Genomic DNA, 14,328 nt, shown 5'->3' on the forward strand with positions numbered 1-14,328 from the left:
ACGTCATCGCAACGCGCCTCGTTTTCAACCGGCCCGCGTTCCTTTCAGCTCCCGTGTTTGGGATCCCTACGGTTCCTCCCGTCTCGTCATGTTCCCTACTGCCTCCGCCTCCCCGCGGACCCCAGGAGCTGGGGTCCGCAGGGGCCCATTGGGGGGAACCACGCCGGTCTCCACGCCCCGCGCGGGGGGTAGGAAAGGCCTGACCCTGGGGTCCGCCGTGGGCTCGCCCGGGCTGTTCTCGCCGGTTAGCCGCCGCAGCTCCCTGAGTGCGCGGTAAGCGGATTCTTTTCTCCCCTCCCCCCCCTCCTTTACGTCAGCTGTTGCGTGGGTCGGGCCCGGACATCCCGAGGGGCCGCAGGGGCAGCCTCCCCGCGCGTTTGGGCTCGCGAACGGGCTGACCATCCACCTGGGGTGGGGCCTGTGTCCCAGTGGCCCTCGGCCTGGCCCTGCCCAGCGAGTGCTCGGGGCCCTGAACTGAAGCGTGCCATGGCAAGGGGACAGGAAAGTGCCCCTCCCCCTGTAAGCTTTCTCCCGCCCACCATCAGAGCAGCCCTGATCCTAACGATCCATGCTGGTTGAACTCTAAGGTTTACGAAGTGCTTTCCGCCCCAGACCCCAGCGAAGCCCGCTGTGCAAGGGGCCCCCTTTTACTGAGGCTCAGTCAGTCAGCTAGCACTGATCAGACCTCGGGAAGCATACACTGCGGGAGTGGGGGGGGGGGGTCCGTGTGTGCAGAGACAGCATGCCCGTAACTAAGTGCCCCCGAGACACCGAGACGGGGGAGGCTGAGTGGTGAGGGAGCCAGGCTGCAGGCACCGAGAGCTCGGAGGGTGGGAAGAGGCTGAAGAGGCCGGCGTCTCCGGTTCTTAGAGTTGGGAGGGGATGAGAACCCCCGCTGACCATGTCAAGGATGCAGATCCAAGACACTTTTTCTTAGGGTTTTTGTTTTGGTTGGTTTTCTTTCACAGCATGCCGTATGTTTTGCATGACCAGTGGTGTAAAGCCTCTGTCAAATTGCTTGCCTTCTCAGTGGGGGTAGGGGAGAATTTGAAACTCAGAATTTGAAAGGAAAAAAGAATGTTAAAATTGTTTTTACATGTAATTTGGAAAGCATGAAATATCAAATAAGATTTGAAGAACAAAAGTAAAGGAGTGGTTAGAGTTAGATACTTGGTGGTGCTGGCTTCTTCCTGTTTAGCTTTCATAACCAAAGCTTGAGGGGTGGGAGTGGAATCTATCTTTATCTTAGAAATTTCTTTTTTGAGCAGAATTTGCTACAGTGGTTTTCCTTCTTCTAGAAGTAGGAAGGCTGCAGATTGGTGCTTCTGTAGCTCTTTTGGGAAAAATTACTTTTATAGTTTCTATGGAAAAGAAACAAGCATTGTGAAGAAGTGACTTCATCTCTAATCCATCCAGTTTGGACAAAATGCTCTGCAAAATGTTTTTGTTGTGTTACTTGTTGCTTTAGTGAAAATTGGTAGTGAACAAGAACCATGTCTTCTTTAAGTTTCATTTTATTTGTTCTTCAGCTGCCCATGTTGAAATAACAACCCTTCGGATAACGTAAGGCCCCATAATAACAACAGCACAAAGAGCTTTACCTATCTCATTTGATTCTAATTACACTCCTGTGAGGAGGTAGGTGCTATTGTTAGCCTTATTTTACAGCTAGTAAGTATCTGAGGCACTACTGAATTGATGTTTTCCTAAGTCCAAGTCTAGCACTTTACCAAACACTGTCCCACCTAGCTACTTAAAACCGTATTATAGACTTTTCATGTTTCAGTGAGAGCACTGTGTACCTGGGAAAGATATTTGAACTTCATCGCAGGATCCTTGGAATAATACTATTTACTGTAAAACGTAAGGTTCCTGGGGACAATGATTTTTTTTAATCCTTTTATCTCTTATATTGTAGAGTGTTGTATCTGAAATAAATGCTCTGTAGATGTCGAAATGGAAAATTTACTGCATTTTGAATAAAAAATGAGAAGAAAATATTTCTTTCCACTTTACCATATTTACTGTAAAAAATAGTATGACAACAAAATTCTCTTGTATTAGATGCTAATTGATTCATTAGTTTTCTCATGTAGTTTTGAGTGATTCATTAGTTTTCCTATGTTTCTTTTCTCATAATTTTAGAGCTAGAAGGGATCATCTATTCCAGTCACATTTTACTGAGGCTTTGAGAGGTAAATTACTTGCCCAAGTCCAGATAGCTAGTTATTAGCAGAGCTGAAATTAGAATCTGGGCTTCTTAACTACCAGGAAGGTGCTTTTCCTATAATACCTCATTTTTCATTGTCCCCCTGCTTTTATTTTTTTTTTTGAGCTAAAATTATGTCAAAGTAAGTGGAGGAAATGAAATTATAAAACAAATGACAAGTTATATTATTTCATTTAGCGGAACACCCACAAGAATGGTACAGCACCAGTCTGTCAGTGAGACTATCAACTATGATGTGAAAACTTTTGGATCTTCTCTTCCTGTTAAAGTTATGGAAGCTCTAGCACTGGCTGAAGGTAGGTGATATTGGTTATTTTTCCGTTTTAGAAACTTTAAAAGCCTAAGCTAAGAATAAAGGATAAGAATTTATGATTTGCATCTATATGTATTTGACTCTGCTTTGAGGGATGTAACTAGTAACATCAATAACAAAATTAAACCTTAACCACTTTAACCTTTATTTAGCCAAAATCTAAACCAATATCAAAAGTTGACTAATAAGAATCATAATAGTTTCAACTCTGCAAAATAGGTCAATAAGATTTTGAAATGAAGGATATTAACTATTTCAGTAGAAACCAAGGAGAACATAGATATTAATGAAGTCTTTCCTAAAGTCTTATTGCCATAATCTTTGGATCACACACAGTGAAGTGAGAATCTGCTCACACACATTTGTTCTGTGATCTTTGACATATTTATACAAAGAAGATTCTTCCTTCAGAATGGGAAATCTGTAATAAATTCTATAGAAGAAAATTCCAAAAGGAATAGAAAAATATTCCATCTCTCTTCCCTGTCCTTTAATCATTCGTGACAATAGAGAGAATGTAGAAAAAGACAAAGTTCAAGGTTAGCCACATTGTCCATTTAAGAGATTCCTCTCTAAATTATGACCTTTCTGGTTTTCTTAACATTTCACCTTCCCACATACTCTCCACTGTGACACTGACCTCCTTGCTGTTCTTTGCAAATGATACTCTCTGCATTTTCACTGGCTGTCCTTATGCTTGGAACTTTTTTCCTCTTCTGCCTCCTGGTTTCTGTGTTTCTTAATCAAGTGTCAGCTAAAGTCCTGCCTTTCAGGAAAAGTGTTTCCCAGTCCTCCTTAATTCTATTGCCTTTTTTTTTTTTTAATTGTCTCCTACTCACCCTGTTTGTGCATAGCTGTTTGTCTGTTGCCTCTCCATTAGACAGTGAGTTCCTTGAGGACAGGGGCTGTTTTTTGTCTTTGAATTCTCAGCATTTAACACAGTGCTGAGCACATAGTGGGTATGTAAGAAATGCTTTCTAGAGACTTTTACTTGATTAACTGGTTTTTCCTAAATACTATAATATTTATACTTTAATTCACGTATACTATCACAGTGCACCTGGAGTTTCCTAGGATTTTTGTGAAGGATTTCAGCAGTAATTTTTAGGCATCAAAATTTCTACCATCATTCTACGTGAATTAAATATTTAAATAGTCTGTGCTAAGTACTGAAGATACAAGAAAAGGGGGTGAAAAATAGTTCTTGCCCTCAAGGATCTCACTGTCTAATGGGGGGGACAATATGCAAATAACTTTGTATAAATAAGATATGCAGGATAAATTGGAGATAATCTCAGGGAAGTCACTAAGATTACGAGGGACTGGGAAAAGCATTTTGTAGAAGGTACAATTTTAGGTGGGCCTTGGAGGTTAGAGAAACCAGGAGACAAATGAGGAGGGAGGGAATTCCAGGCATGGGTTACCTATCAGTGAAAGTGCTGGAATTGGGAGATGGAGTATCATGTGCAAGGGACAGTTAATCATTCAATAACCATTTATTAAGTACCTGCTATGTGCCAGGCAGTGTGCTAAACACTGAATATACAATGAGGCCAAAGTTACTGCATGCTAGGGTAGATAGAGGGGTATAAGGCATAAGAGGACTGAAAAGATAAGGAGCGAGCCAGGTTGTGAAGGGCTTTACATATTTGAAGATTAATTTGATAGCTGAGTGGAGCATGGACTGGAATGGGGAAAGACTCAAGGGAGGGAGACCAACAAGAAAGCTCTTTTGATAATCTAGGCATGAAGACACATATATACATGCATATGCACATACATACACATATATGGGTGTAATAGAGAGTGTGTACATGTATGTGAAAGTATGCATTAAACTAATTTTAACCAGTTATTCCACCTCAAAGCTAATTCTGACCTTGATCCCTTAGACCTTCAAAAATGCCAAGGAAAGAATGTTTTGAAGCTTGCAAGTTAGAATGAGTTTTCTTAATGAACTGTTGAACCAGTTCCTCATATTTGGCTCTGTTCAGTTATCCCAAATATCACCGTTCGCTCCAGGTTTAGGTTTGCTCTTCAGGGGTACATAACTAGTCACCTCCAATATGAAAGAAGTAAAACCCAATGTATTCTGTCAGTTTAAAGCACATCAGTTCCATGGCCCCATCATCAAAAGAGTGTGTGTTGTCTGCAGTCACCAGTGATTCCCATGTTTCCAGGTAGCCATGACCTCACCAGTGAGCATAGTATTTCCCTGGTACAGATGCCAGCCTCTCCATCTCTTCTCAGTATTAATAAATGAAACAGTGATAGGATTAGTCTTGTTAATCTTCAGGTATGGAGATCCAGGGAAGATGATGCTGAAACACTGGACTGTGTAGATTTGATTAGCATCCCTTTGGCTCCTCATGAAGAGTCCCCTTGAAGTGGCAGTTGATATTTCAAGAATTTAAGGAGTGTAGTCCTTGTGGAGTAGAGGGTTTTGATCTGTTCTACTTTTTTAAATTAAAATAAATTAAAATTGGTATCCATTCAAAGTATGAAAAAAATTCCAGGGCAAAAATATTGCCTAGTTCTAGTAAACATAGCATTGGATCATCCTGTTGGTGAATTTATCCCTGCCATCTGTTTTTTCTTTTCCTTCATCTGATTCACATGTCCTTTGATATCATTAACCTTTTTTACATGTAAAGGGAAAGAGATTCATATCAATAAAATTTCCATATATTAACAGATAGTTATTTTTTTCCTATAGGAAAGAGCTTGTGCATGACTGAAAGCAGTTTTTAGATGATCAAAGGTTTTACCATGCTATCTGTTACCACAGCAATAGAGTGACATCAGTACGCTAGTTGTTTTGCCAAAAGCGTGCTTGACATTCTGTTTAATGAAATCATTTTTTGAAGTTTCTGTTTTATATATAATATTAGATTGTGAAACATGTCAGTTTATTGAATATTTTAGCCTTACCACTCTCCACTTTTTAAAAAAAACAGATAAGGAAATAGATGCTTTTTAGAAGTCCTAACTGGAAGGTCTTTTTTCAAAGTAATTCACTCTGGGATTTTACATGGCTACTTAGATGTATTTTTAAAGATATATTGGACATAACTGATAGTAATTGAGTTATCCAAGGATATTTTCTCTTTTTAATTACTTTCATATTAGATTAAGTTACCTTTGGGTTAAATTAAGTCCTTTTACAATCTAGTGTGACTTTGTTGTAATGTTAATGAATTTTGCAATTTTGCTAGCTTCTCTTGTATTTTGAAGTCCTATTTTGAGGCTTGTCTTTTCTTTCTTAGCTGATGATCAGTTGACTGTCCATGTGGATGAAAGTGGATGGGCATGGCTGGTCTTCAAAGAAAGACTCATTATTTGGAGAATTGGTCAGTCACCGGTTGCTAAGGTAAGAGTTTTGTAAGGAAGAGACAAGTAATTAAATGTTTTTTCTAGTTGCTTAAAAACTGTTGACCAGAAATAAACAAAACTATTCGTTATGAATACTTTTATTACTACTTTATATGTATTCATTAGCTTTGTAAAGTAACTATATGATACTATATATGTGTACAGATAGGTTGGGAAATAACATGATGAATCATTTCTCCCTTTTTCCCTTTTAGAATTTCCAAGCATATTCTTGAGATTCATGTTTTGTTAATTGCCTGTTAATTTAATTGAATAAAGAAGCATAGAAATTTTTAGTGAATGTATTCCAGACTGAGGAAAATCTGGTCAAAACAGCACAAAAAATGGTCATGTCTAGTAGAATAAAGTGAAAAACATCCTTATATTTTTATGTGCTGGTAAGGAATGCTGAGATCAGGTCAAAAACAGTAGGCAATTAGGGAGTGATTGAAAGCCAATGCTGGGGGCAGGATGTCAGTGACCAAAGCCCAAGTCTGGCTGGGTACCAGTGGTATCAGAATTAGCGTGTAGAAAGTGGGGCAGGATAAACCATTGATAGCAGACTGGTTTAAGAGGGCTGGATGATTCCATTGTCTTTCAGCCAGAATTCTAAAGCCTTCTCATGTAAGAAGTAGAAAGAACCTATATACTGTACAATGCCTGATAAAATTTTTAAGGTAACTTAAAGCCATTCTAGTAGCAAAAGGAACATAAATATGTCTAAGTATAAAGGTAATCCTTAGCTCCTGACTTTCTGGCTATTGTAGTTCCTCGCAAATGTTACTCACAAGGCTTCACTCTTTTCTGCCTGCTGCTTTCAAAGTTGGATGACTTTTTTTTTGCCTTTTTCTTTTTATTTCTTTGTGAAAATCCCAAAAGTCCTGCACAGTTGGATAAACAGATAGACAAGGGTTGTATTCTTTTAAGACCCCTTTTCCTTTCAAAGACTGAGGGTGCTTCTACTTTTATAGGCTGTGCAGCCTACCCCAAAGGTTTAGCTTTCTCAGCCCACCCCCCTTCTGTTCCTTGGCTCTTTTCCCAGGGGGCTAACCTGTCCTTCTGTGCCCTTGAGGGTCAGTCTCGACCATCATGCTCCTGGAGTGTCTTAGGGGGTCTAAAGAATTTGAGGTGTGGTTGTCCAAGAATGGTCCTAGTTGGGCTGAGGCAGTCAGGACTTGGAGTTGTGGGGGCCCATTGATGATAGGGTTGAGGTTGGGAGGGCAGAAGATTTACCATCGCCCCCAGGTCAGCTCTGGGATAGGGGGAGATGACTTTGCTGAACCTCCCTGTTATTGCTGGTGAATCCCAAGAAGGCCCTTACCTTTAGCCCCATCACAGGAAGAGCTGGTATCATTTCCCTAAAATAACCCAACCCTAAAGGTATGTATGAAATGCTTCAGAGATGCCTCAGAGATCAAGCTTCTTGCCCGAAGGATGGGGGTGGGGAGGTGGTTAGACTGGGGGCCACGTTCAGCCTTGGGGGTTAGGGAGGGGACTAGGGAGACATACTGCAGTAGGGACTGAGTGACTGAGATTGGGGAGGGGGGTAGAATAGTTGTTGAGATGGCAGGATCCAGACAAACTGATAGACACTCAACTCCCATCTCCATCCACACAGAACTCCTTGGCTTTCAGCTGCCAACCCTACTTCCTGCACCTCATCTACAACCTCACCCCGCAACTGTCCTAGAAAACAAAGTACTGGAGGGGTCCTTGCCTTTATGGAAGGTGTGTGTGGGGAAGGCCCTAGGGTCTTTGGTCAAGCCAAACAGATACCCCCAATTTAGAAAGTGCATGGAGGAAATGAGGTCTGGGGACTCAAAAATGCAGGGGAGACACTGGTGCAGGACTGTTGCTGAAAGTGTGCTTTGGAATCATCAGTGGTCAGGGCCAGCCCCTAGCTTCTCCAAGTGTCACTCCACCGGCTACCTGTTTTAAGTTTTTATGTGCCTCTACCCCCAGCTCCACTGGGGATCCTGAGAAGACTAGCTAGTGCCTTCCTTCTCCTCTTCCTTTTCCAGGCAGGAGCCTGGGATTGGAATCCTAGAGTTCGGGAATGGAAAATCTTGGGGTTGACACAGTGTGGGCATGGGTGGATAGGGATATGGTCACTGGAACTTCATGATCCTCTTTGGTCTGGGGAGGGGAAGGTGGAAGCTGGGGTTTCCCAGGGACTGGGACCATTGACCTAGATTCAGGACCAAAGGCCACCATAGGTCATTGGTGGAGGGGCCTTGGTCATCTTGTCTAAACAAAAAAAAAAGTTAATTCAGTGCCCATGGACCCATCCTTCGGTGGCCGACTGTGGTCAGATTTTGGTGCACTCGCATTCCAGGCAGGACGGGGTCCAGACCGCTTTCTTCTCCCCTGAGCTGCGGTGGGCAGTGGGCACGGAGCTGGGAAGGGGCATGGGGCTGGATAGGGAGGCTCCTGCAGCACACAGCTCCCTGAGGTGCTGGGCCAGCTCCTAGTTGCGCTGTTACATCTCCATGTAGTTGAGCTGCAGCTGCTTCTGGTCATCAATGACCTTCTCCTCCAGCCACACTCGCTGCTCCTCAGCAAAGTCCCGCACCCCTGCCACTCCCGGGCATGCAACCAGCCCACCTCCCACTGCAGGCCCCTCAGCCACCTCTTGCTCCTTCTCCCACAGGCTCTCCTCTAGCTCCTGGATCACTGCATCCGGTGAAGGGGAGAAGGCTGGGAAAGAGCCCAGGCTCCCCCCAACCCCTGCCACGCAGCTGCTGCCACCACCCTCCCCAGAGCCCAGAGAGTTCAGCCTACCAAAGGATGGTGTGCTCTTGCTGGAGCCCTTCCCACTGTCTGAAGAGGAGAGCTCATGATAGCCAGGGCCCCCACTGTTGGGACTGCCTCTGCCCCTGTAGCTGGCTGTGCCAGTGTGGTTGATTTGACTGATGGAAGCACTCAGGGGTGCTAGGTGCTGGCTATAGTCTGAGCAGTACATAGACAGACAGGTCAGGGAGTTGTGGCCTGAGTTGGAGAATCTTCCACCCCCGCTACTACTTCCCCTCACAAACACCCCCCCCCCCCCCCCCCCCCCCCCCCCCCGTTGCTGCCTGTGGGGGTCATAGTTCATGCCTTGTCCAGCCTACCTCCCTTCAGGCCCCCCAGGCCTTTGCGCCCATCTGATGCCCCATTGCTTTGGGGCAGACACAGGTTTTGTATGGAATGGAAGTTCTTGGGCACAACTGTCTTGAAGGCTGACGGTCTCATCAGAGTCTCTGGTGCTGGTCCAGCTTGCCAGAGGTGGGCAAAATCTTTGGTGGGTGTCTGAGCTCCTGGTACTGGGGTGGGGCCTTGTCACTGCTGCTGTTGACTATGTTGCCACAGACATCTGTCCGGGCTCCTCTGACACCACCGCTGGCTCCAGCCTGCAGATCCGCATTGAGGCACAAGGAGTTGGCCAGGGCTTTGTCCTCAGAGGGGTATCTGACTGGGAGGTCCCCATTGCCAGAACCTGGCCTGCTTCCCCTTGGCCCAGGATAGCTCCCTTGGGCATCCCCACCTGTCTGCGTGCCCATGTTCTTCATGGCAAATTGTTGGGCATGGACCACACCACTGCCCACACTGCCCATGGTCACGAGGCGAGGGACTGTGGGGTGGGGCTCAGGTGGCCAAGGGGCAAAGACCAGGAGGGAGTTGTGGCCAGGGTCAGCACACATGGTCAGGTTTTTTAGTTGTGCCATGGCTGAGTGAATGCAGCACTAGAGTGTAGTTTTTTCATCTGGAGTTGATGGCCTTTCGGGTCTCCTCCAGCTCTCGTTCTATGACTCCATAATTCCTCAAGTATATGACCTTGAGAACAATTTCTGCCCTCAAGGCCAGGGTCTCTGCGCCTCTGCCTCCTGCTGGTGCTGCTGCAAGTGAACCCGAGAGCTGGAGGGTGGGCAGCTGCGGGGAGCGGCCTGTGGGCTCTGTCGCCTCTGCCTCTGCCCAGCTCGGCTCATGTTAGATGACTTCTTTGCTATCACTGAAATAATATTACTGGGCAGAGGGACTCACTAAACAAGTTGGGAAGAATTCTTGGTGTCTAGCTGGAAGATAGGAAAGAGACAACCAAAAGCATGAAATGAAGAATTAACTTTACATGCAAACAATCATTTTTAAAGGAAGAGGAAATAATTATAGTAGGCAAGCAATTGTTAATAGTAGCTGACATGCTTCAGTGATTTCTTTGAGCTCCTTTGTTTTAAAATAATAATAGCAAGATGAAAGTTTGATTTTTTTAAAAAATTATTTTGCAATTTAAACTACAAAGAATGAATGAAAAAGCGTTTATTAAACACTGCGTGCAAAGCTCTGTGTTAGGTGCTGGGGATACAAACAGAAAAGTCAAACAGCCTTGCCCTCGAGAAGTTCGTGGTCTACTAGTAGTTGCAGCTCCAAATCTGATGGCAGGGCTCAGTAGTCCTTAGAAGGATGCAGTGGTGAAGCAGATGATAATGCGTCTTCCTTAGTGTCATTTTCATGAATAAAACCCTAGCAGTTTCTGATACGGAGTCATATGACAAAGCCAAGGACTGTGGGGAAAAACTTTCTTTTTCTGGGTCTTCAAGGAGGTATGACTGCTGAGGAAGTAAGGGCTGCAGTCAGAGTTGCCAGGGATGGCTGAGGGGACACTACTGGCCGTAGGTGAAGGGCCTGTTTTCTTTAGGGGTAAGGGGAAGTGGTGACAGTGTTTGACTCTCTTGGCACATGTGTAGTGTGGCAATTTAGAGCAGTGATCAGAGTTCAGAAGAGAAAGGAGAGAAGTCTCATGTACATTTCTGTTTGATCGGAGGAATTGTGTATTTTGGTACTCTCTTACAGTTACTGGTTTGCAAAGAGCTTCAGTTACCACCCAGTGATTTCCAGTGGAGTGCTGATTTGGTAGCCCTCTCCCACCCTGCAACCTATAAAGTCCATTCTATTCAGGTAAATAACGTAAGCCTTCATTAAATTAATCATACTTAAAGTGTTCCTCTAAAACACTGTTGGTAGAGTTCGGAGCAATTTGGAACTATGCCCAAAGGGCAGATCAAGTTGTGCGTACCCCTTGACCCAGCAGTGCCACTACTAGGTCTATATCCCAAAGACATAAAAAAAAGGAAAAAGGACCTATGTGTATAGAAATATTTATAGCAGTTCTTTTTGTCATGGCAAAGAATTGAAACTTGAAGGGATGCTCACCAGTTGGGGAATGCCTAAGCAAGTTGTGGTATATGATAGTAATGGAAGACTGTTGTGCTATAAGAAATGACGAGTTGGCTGATTTCAGAAGAACCTGGAAAGACTTACATGAACTGATGCAGAGTGAGCAGAACCAGGAGAACATTGTACAATAACAACAATATTATATGATGATCTCTGTGAACGAGTTAGCTTTTCTCAACTATACAGTGTTCCAAGACAATCCCAAAGGACTCATTATGAAAAATGCTGTTCACCTCCAGAAAAAGAACTGAGGAGTCTGAATACAGATTGAAGCATACTATTTTTCACTTTATTTTTTTCATGGGTTTGATTTTTGTTGTTGTTGTTATTGTTGGTCTGTTTCTTTTACAACATGACTACTAACATGGAAATATGTTTTACATTATTGTACATGTATGACCTCTATCAAATTGCTTACCATATTTTGGAGGGGAGAAAATTTGGAACTCAAAATTGAAAAAAAAATTGAATGTTAGAAATTATGTTTACATGTAATTGGGAAAAATGAAATATTATTTTAAAAAATAGCAGATTGTTCCTGACAACCTTCTAAGACTTAAGTTGAATTGATGGAAGGAATTTCCACACAGGGGCTTCTCTGCAAAGTCACATGAAACCACAAGTCTAACTCAAAAGCAAAAATATGTATGTGACTTTTATTTGACCTTTTTCAATATTCAAATTATAAACTAACATCTTTATCAGCATTTTTAAATCATTATATCATAAGTTTTCCTTTATATTATAATCACTAAGCGTATTGTAATATAATTTAATTTCAAGTCTGTGGCTGTAATGGTTGCCACCAGAGAAGGATCTGTTCGATACTGGCCCAGCCTTGTTCATGAAGACAGCTATGTAGAGACCTCTGTCGACTTTGGAAGTGTAGACAAGGTGTGGAGTTTTCTAACAGCTGTACAGGTATGGTGCATGTTTTTCTTGTGTCATAGAAGTATATGTGGGACATCTAGGATGTAGAAGTTGGATGGTTGAAAAATGGGACCAATGATCAGACCAGATAGGCCAGGAAAGCAGAAAAAAGAAAAGTAATGAGGTAGTCTGGGGAAAGGCTTACATCTTGGCCTGTCAGTATGGGGAGTGAATGCTGTAATAGAATTCTAATACATGAGAATAATATAACAGTCTGGGATTGTTTTAAGCAGCATTTTAGAGAAACAGGTTATTTTTATTAGGTGATTAGAAGTCACAGTATAAATTGTGAAGAATAGCTTTTCCTTATGATTAATGGACTTATCAATGTAATCATTAAATTTAATTATTTATTAAATTTATAATTGAACAATCTTTTTAAAAATAGAGATCATGGCTCTTGAGAAATTGGGGGCTTTTATACAGAAAATCTTTTTTTCTGCAAAATTTGTGTGGGCTTCCATGTAAAATTTTTTGACAAAAACAACAGGACTTTCATTTTTAATACTTTAAAATTAGTTTTAGGATGCATATGATTTTGCTTGTAGTGAGCATTCTTTTTGTTATTATTCATTTTCTTCAAAAGTTTCCGTGTTAGAAGTTATTTTGATTGCAGTTATTTTTCCTTAGGGTGGAAGTTTTATTTTGGCCTCTTCAAGGACCCAGTTAATTCGATTGATACCTGAGAACTTGGGCAAGATTCATCAACATGTACTTCCACAGGGTCAAGGCATGCTTTCAGGAATTGGTCGAAGAGTTTCTTCTCTTTTAGGAATTTTGTCTCCCAGCAGTGAGCACACAGTAAGTTTGAAAAATGAAGGTAAAAAGAAGAACGTGAACCTAATCAGTTTTCCACTTAAATCTAGTGTTCTGATGATTTAGTACATTTTTCTCTGTTATAGTAGTATAGTCTTATAAATCACTCAAGAAGTGCAACTCTGAATCCTCATCAAATAATGTTTATTAAGAATTCATCTGTATAGGCCATCAAAATAGCCAAATTGTCTATCTATCAGTATTTTGTATGACTTTAAAACCATGTACATTACATTATTCTTAAAAACAAAATTATTTTAATAAAAATATATTAAAGATAACTAGAATCTGTTACCTCTAACAGATCCTAATAATTATTAGCTAGATATTCATTTATTGCTCTAAGTATATTATATCCATAATATTTAAGTTACTGGTTAAAAGCCAAATTTCACATTACCAAGGTAAATCTATACAGTTCTGAATGCTGTAGTTTTTACAAGATTGTATCTCAGAAATGATGGTGCTGGAATTATAAAGGAAATAGCCAAAAACCATAACATATCTGGAGTTTGTGATAAAAATTGTATTTTTTATAACTTTAACTTAAGAATGATTTTTCTTCACCTATGCAGCTTTCCAGTGTCCTCTGGGACAAAGAGAAGGCAAGTTATTACACCCTTACAAGTTCAACCCTAAGCAAATGGGAAATAGACAATACTTCAGAAAGACAAGGCCAAAGTTGGGACATAAATAAAGCCCTTAAGGAAAACATCACAGATGCAATTTGGGTAAGGGATGAACTGTTTTCCTGTGGATTTTTTCAGCTTTATTTTTGTCACTTGCATTGCTTTTCTTTATTTTTTTTAAAAATGTTGTATTGATACCTTTTGATTTTACATAATCGTCACTTTTTTATATCTCAACACCCTTTACCTGCCAAGTACTGAATCTTCTCTTTGTAATAAAGAAAAAGAGTCAAAAATAAGTGATACATTGACTGTTTGGCAATGTGCATTCTCTACCAACAGTATCTTTCCCAAGAGGATGTTACCTCCAGTTATTTTAAAGAGTATATGAAAATTCTCAGGACAAAAGTAATTTTTCTCTTCATCTTTAAAGAGAATGTAGCACTTCCATAGAGCTCCTCACCAAGTAGCACTTCTCTACAAGAGAATGTAGAGTACACATAGAATGATGTTCAGCTAACACAGTTCTAGGAACTCTATGATCATTGACTAATCTGTTCATTTTTTAAAAATTTCGCTATATTCATTATTGTAATCCATCTCTTGCTCTAGGGGTCAGAAAGTAATTATGAAGAAATTAAAGGCGGTGTCAACATTGAGTATTTGGATTTGCAGCAGAACAGGTAAGCAATTAATTTTTTACAAGGAAGAAAGGATAGGAGTGCTTTATAAAGATCATTGGTACTATTGTAAAATGATAAGCGTTCTTTACCTTTGCCTTTCCACATGTTCCATATTTTATCTACCTGAGCGGTCTTTTTGATTAC

The 14,328-nt window shown here is 41.6% G+C and overlaps 1 protein-coding gene and 1 pseudogene across 3 annotated transcripts in view; one reads left to right on the forward strand and one right to left on the reverse strand.

Annotated features, from left to right (window-relative positions):
- Positions 1-72: 72 nt before the first annotated feature.
- NUP133 (nucleoporin 133) overlaps positions 73-14,328 on the forward strand; it is a 67,940-nt gene continuing 53,684 nt past the window's right edge. The window contains exons 1-8 of one of the 3 annotated variants that reach the window (XM_072647470.1): positions 73-273; positions 2,408-2,526; positions 5,810-5,913; positions 10,743-10,847; positions 11,910-12,047; positions 12,687-12,857; positions 13,448-13,603; positions 14,114-14,184. In XM_072647470.1, coding sequence (XP_072503571.1) covers positions 89-273; positions 2,408-2,526; positions 5,810-5,913; positions 10,743-10,847; positions 11,910-12,047; positions 12,687-12,857; positions 13,448-13,603; positions 14,114-14,184 — 1,049 coding nt within the window. In that variant the 5' untranslated portion in view covers positions 73-88. Of the gene's footprint in view, positions 274-366; positions 520-1,373; positions 2,196-2,407; positions 2,527-5,809; positions 5,914-10,742; positions 10,848-11,909; positions 12,048-12,686; positions 12,858-13,447; positions 13,604-14,113; positions 14,185-14,328 lie in introns of those variants that run through there. The other 2 variants (XM_072647471.1, XM_072647472.1) reach the window with 2 other exon arrangements.
- On the reverse strand, positions 8,224-10,039 carry LOC140530461 (leucine zipper putative tumor suppressor 3 pseudogene; annotated as a pseudogene).

The sequence above is a fragment of the Notamacropus eugenii genome, chromosome 2 (assembly GCF_028372415.1).
Source record: "Notamacropus eugenii isolate mMacEug1 chromosome 2, mMacEug1.pri_v2, whole genome shotgun sequence".
In the NCBI taxonomy this organism is placed as follows: domain Eukaryota; kingdom Metazoa; phylum Chordata; class Mammalia; order Diprotodontia; family Macropodidae; genus Notamacropus; species Notamacropus eugenii.